This window comes from Euprymna scolopes, chromosome 22, assembly GCF_053919585.1.
Source record: "Euprymna scolopes isolate OS-2025 chromosome 22, ASM5391958v1, whole genome shotgun sequence".
NCBI classification, from domain to species: Eukaryota; Metazoa; Mollusca; class Cephalopoda; order Sepiida; family Sepiolidae; genus Euprymna; species Euprymna scolopes.
In genome coordinates, this window is record NC_136503.1 from 107,304,387 (window position 1) to 107,308,929 (window position 4,543).

At 31.1% G+C, this 4,543-nt stretch overlaps 1 protein-coding gene across 1 annotated transcript; it reads left to right on the plus strand.

The window, feature by feature from the left end:
- Positions 1 to 3,723: 3,723 nt before the first annotated feature.
- On the plus strand, positions 3,724 to 4,101 carry LOC145243752 (uncharacterized). Its single transcript, XM_080106796.1, has one exon. It carries the CDS (start codon positions 3,724 to 3,726, stop codon positions 4,099 to 4,101), a length of 378 nt encoding a protein of 125 aa, XP_079962922.1.
- Positions 4,102 to 4,543: the final 442 nt, after the last annotated feature.

Sequence of the window (4,543 nt, forward strand, 5' to 3'; positions counted from 1 at the left end):
CATATGTGCATACATGTTTCTGTAATCACCCACGTTGGGGGGTTACGTCTTCAGGCCAAGAATTAGCGTCGAAAGTGATATTTTCACCAAATACATTTTCCTATTTCGTTTATCAAGTTAGAATGCAACCTGGGTGGGAGTCATAAAAACGGTGAGAGGACAAGTGAGGTCTTTGAAGATAATAAACATCTTTTTCATTTCCTTTTCCCCCCATCCAACCTAACTATTGGTTTTTATGGCATAAGGTACTTGAGAATTTGTTTTTTTTTTGTCTTGGAGTCTATAAATTAAGAACATTAACTATGGTCACTAAGTACTGACCGGTGCATTTTAATCTACATCCACCCACACATACATGCAACACTCACACAACACCCACATACACAGACACCGCCATACACACACACTCACGTTAATATATATATATATATATATATATATATATATATATATATATATATATATATATATAAAGATTTTTATGGGTACAAAATTTTATGAAGGATTTTAATAGCACTGGGGGGAAATGCCATTATTGAAATTGAAGACTTTTTTTTTTGAAGTTTAATCGATAAGAAATATTACAAAGTCTGAAAATCTAATCTCCAAAACCAGTATGAAGTTCAAAATTATTTGAACCGAATGAAGGGGGGGGGGAAAACGTATGAAAAAGGGGGATAAAAAGAATTAAATTAACGAAGATATCTTTCGGCTGATTCTTTTCAACTGTAACATTGGCGGGTTTAAGAGAAAAAAAATAATATCGAGGTGTAAAGACCAAAATTAACGAATGAGGGGGTGAAATTAATAAATGAAGTTTGGAGAGACAGAGAAGCATTCTCAAACTACACGTCTATATATATATATATATATATATATATATATATATATATATATATATATATATATATATATATATATATTGCCCTTAACTCTTATCAGAGTAAATAGCAACAATTAATCAATGAAAAGGAAATAAAGCACGTTTTGACATGATTAAAATCCGAAAATTTGGAAGAGAAGCTGTAAATACCTCATATGTTATTATTACTTTATTTTGAATTTCAGATACTGTCAAGAAATGTAAGTTTCAACTGAATTAAAGGAATAAATTGTAAACGCAACGAACTTTGGAATATAGACTTTTGTCATTCATTCACTATATTGCTCTGTAATTACATTGAGCTTCTTAAATAAGAATTGGTATATATTATAAGGAAATAAAGTATATTTCCAGAGAATTATATATATATATATATATATATATATATATATATATATATACGTATATATACACATACATATATATATATATATATATACATACATATATATAGACATATATATAGACACACGCCCACACATCTATATATATAAAGATATATACATATAATCTTTATATATATATATATATATATATATAACATTAATGCATTTTGTACTCCGAGAATTTCAAACGAAACGAAAACAAAAACGCTGTATATATTATATTTCATTTGAAAAAATATTTTTATAGAAACAAGACTTAACCATACATTTTTCTTTCAATAAAAAAAAAAATCCCATAAAATTCCAATTTTATATTTCGTGCGTCTTTTTTTTTTCATTTCAAAACGTTTCATCGCTTTTTTTTCGAGTCTGAAAAAAAAAAACTCCCATAAAATGGATGCGTATTTGAACTTAAATAACAATAAACTCATTCAATAAAAAAAATACGTTAATGTTTTCCGAAGTAAAAGCGATATTTGAAAAGCGTGACAAAAATAGTGAAAAAAAAACGGGATAATAAAAATAACAAATTTAAATAAAAAAAAAAATGGGGCAAGAGCGCTGGAAATATCCCGATCGTCTGAATATTTATAAAGTCAAAATTAGTTTATGTTTAGACAAAAGCATAAGCTCCATTGTTGATTTCACAACAAGGGGGTTTAAATGAGTCATGCACGTGTTTAAACTGAAGAGGGCATCAGAGACTGGAATATTTTAGGAAGAAGAAGAAAAAAGAAGAAAAAGAAATAATAATAATACTACTAATACTACTACTACTACTACTACTACTACTAATAATAATAATAATACTGACAACAACAACAATAATAATAATAATAATAATAATAATAATAATAATAATAATAATAATGGGACCTTGGGGAGGCTGAGTGCCACTCAAAATCCAGCATAAACCAATGGCCACTACCAGCGAGAAATCAGTGGTAAGCGGCTGTTGCGATGATGCAAATTCATTTGCAAATGCTATCGAAGGAAGTGGAGAGGTCTGGACGTCTGGGGAGACTTGTTGTCACTCAGCTTCCAGAGAATACCACAGGTTTCCAATCAGATCGTTTGTTGACTTGTGTGAAAACTCCATGTGAGCCAATAATAATAATAATAATAATAATAATAATAATAATAACAATAATAACAATAATAACAATAATAATAATAATAACAATAATAATAATAATAATAATAATAACAATAACAATAACAATAACAATAATAATAATAATAATAATAATAATAATAACAATAACAATAATAATAATAATAATAACAATAACAATAACAATAACAATAATAATAATAATAATAATAATAATAACAATAACAATAACAATAATAACAACAACAACAACAACAATAATAATAATAATAATAATAATAATAATAATAATAATAATAATAATAATAATAATAATAATAATAATACACAGAGCTAGCCAGAGCATTAACATCATTAAAGCTGCTGCTAATACTGTATCAATGTTACTTGGAGTGGGAAAACGTAAAAAAAAAGAAGAAAAGAAGTAGCCCTTGTGAGGGAAACGTCTAAATGATCAAATAAAGCCACTTCGAAAGGATCACAGTAGAGTACAAATTGCCGTAGAAGGCAAACTCAAAAGTCAGAGCGTATGTGATTGTTATGTTTGGCGTTCATCTTCGTCGCCAACTGTTATGTTTGCAGGTTGAACCAAATAATGTATAAGGCAATACAAATGAAGACTCAACAAACAAAGGTAGATCAATAAGAAGTGTATTAGGAAAAGTATATTCACAGTATATTTACATAATGACTGTCAGGTAAGAGAGTATTGGCTGGAGAACATATCTGCTCTCGGCTCGGCTTTCGGTGGCTTCTGGTTAACACACACTCAGACTAACCGAGTCTTGCTATTTATGTGTAATATCATCCACATATGTAAATGAGTGGCCACCACCACAGATTGATGAAGTAATTCAAAACATTAACATACATCAAAAAGGTTTTCAGTGTGTAAGTGAAGAACTGAAACAGCGTATCACAGCTAAAACTGCCAAAGTGAAACGCTACAGCGACAGAATGGAGCAATATCGGCAGAATTGACTGTTTGAGAATAACCAAAAACTTCTTTTTAATTAACTAGAAGGAATTGAAAGGGGGAAGGAAGTTGTGCCCAATGTTGATGAATCGTTATTCTGGAAAGGCATCTGGGAAAAGGAAGAAAAACGCCAAGTAGATAAAGACTGGATCAAAGATGTTGAAAGAGAAGTGTTCTCTAGAATGGAACAACAAAGTATCATAACAGTCACCGTGGAAATGCTGAGAGCGAAGGTTAAAAAGCTTTCAAATTGGAAAGCGCCTGAACCTGACAGAGTCCATGGATACTGGTTTAAAAAACCCTCAACAATGCTAAACGACTGTTTGATGATGGGTAACTGACAAAGGGAACTACATTCCTGATTATGAAGGATGAGACAAAAGGGGGTAAAGTGACAAACTTTAGACCAACCACTTGCCTCTCAGTTATGTGGAAATTTGTCACTCGCCGACTATCTGAAATTATTTATGATCATTTGGACCAAAACAATTTGCTGCCGGAAGAACAGAAAGTCTGTCGAAAAAGATCACGAGGCACCGAGGATCAGCTTCGGATCGATAAAATGATTCTAAGAAATTGCAGAGGAAAATCGATCAGTCTTGTTATGGGCTGGGTAGACTATAAGAAGCCAATCGACAAGATTCCACCTTCAGAGATATTCAAGTGTTCGGAAATTTTCGGAATAGCCCCAAACATCCGAGCATCTATAACAAATAGCATGGATAATTGGGAAGCCAATTAAACTTCAGGAAATGTTTAGGCAAAATGAAAATTAAGCTGGATCCTGTTCAGATTTTTTTGCGGAATGTAAAAGCAGGATATGAAATGGGAAAAGGACTTCCTACAGTCAACCATCTATTATTTCTGGATGAACTTAAAGTTTTTGGAAAGAATGAGAATCAACTTGATATCTTGATGAACACGACCAGATTGTTTAACAATGACATAAGAATGGAATGTGCTATTCTTTTGATGAAGAGAGGCAATCTAGTCCACTCTGATGGTCTTGAACTTCCAACAACAGATCCGATAAAGAATGTTGACACCGATAGAGGTTACAAATATTTTATTGGAAGCAGACAAGATTAAGAACATAGAAATGAAAAATCAGGTCACAACTGAGTACAAGAGAAGGTTAAGCGTTATTCTAAAAACACATCTCCACAGTCGGAATACAATATATG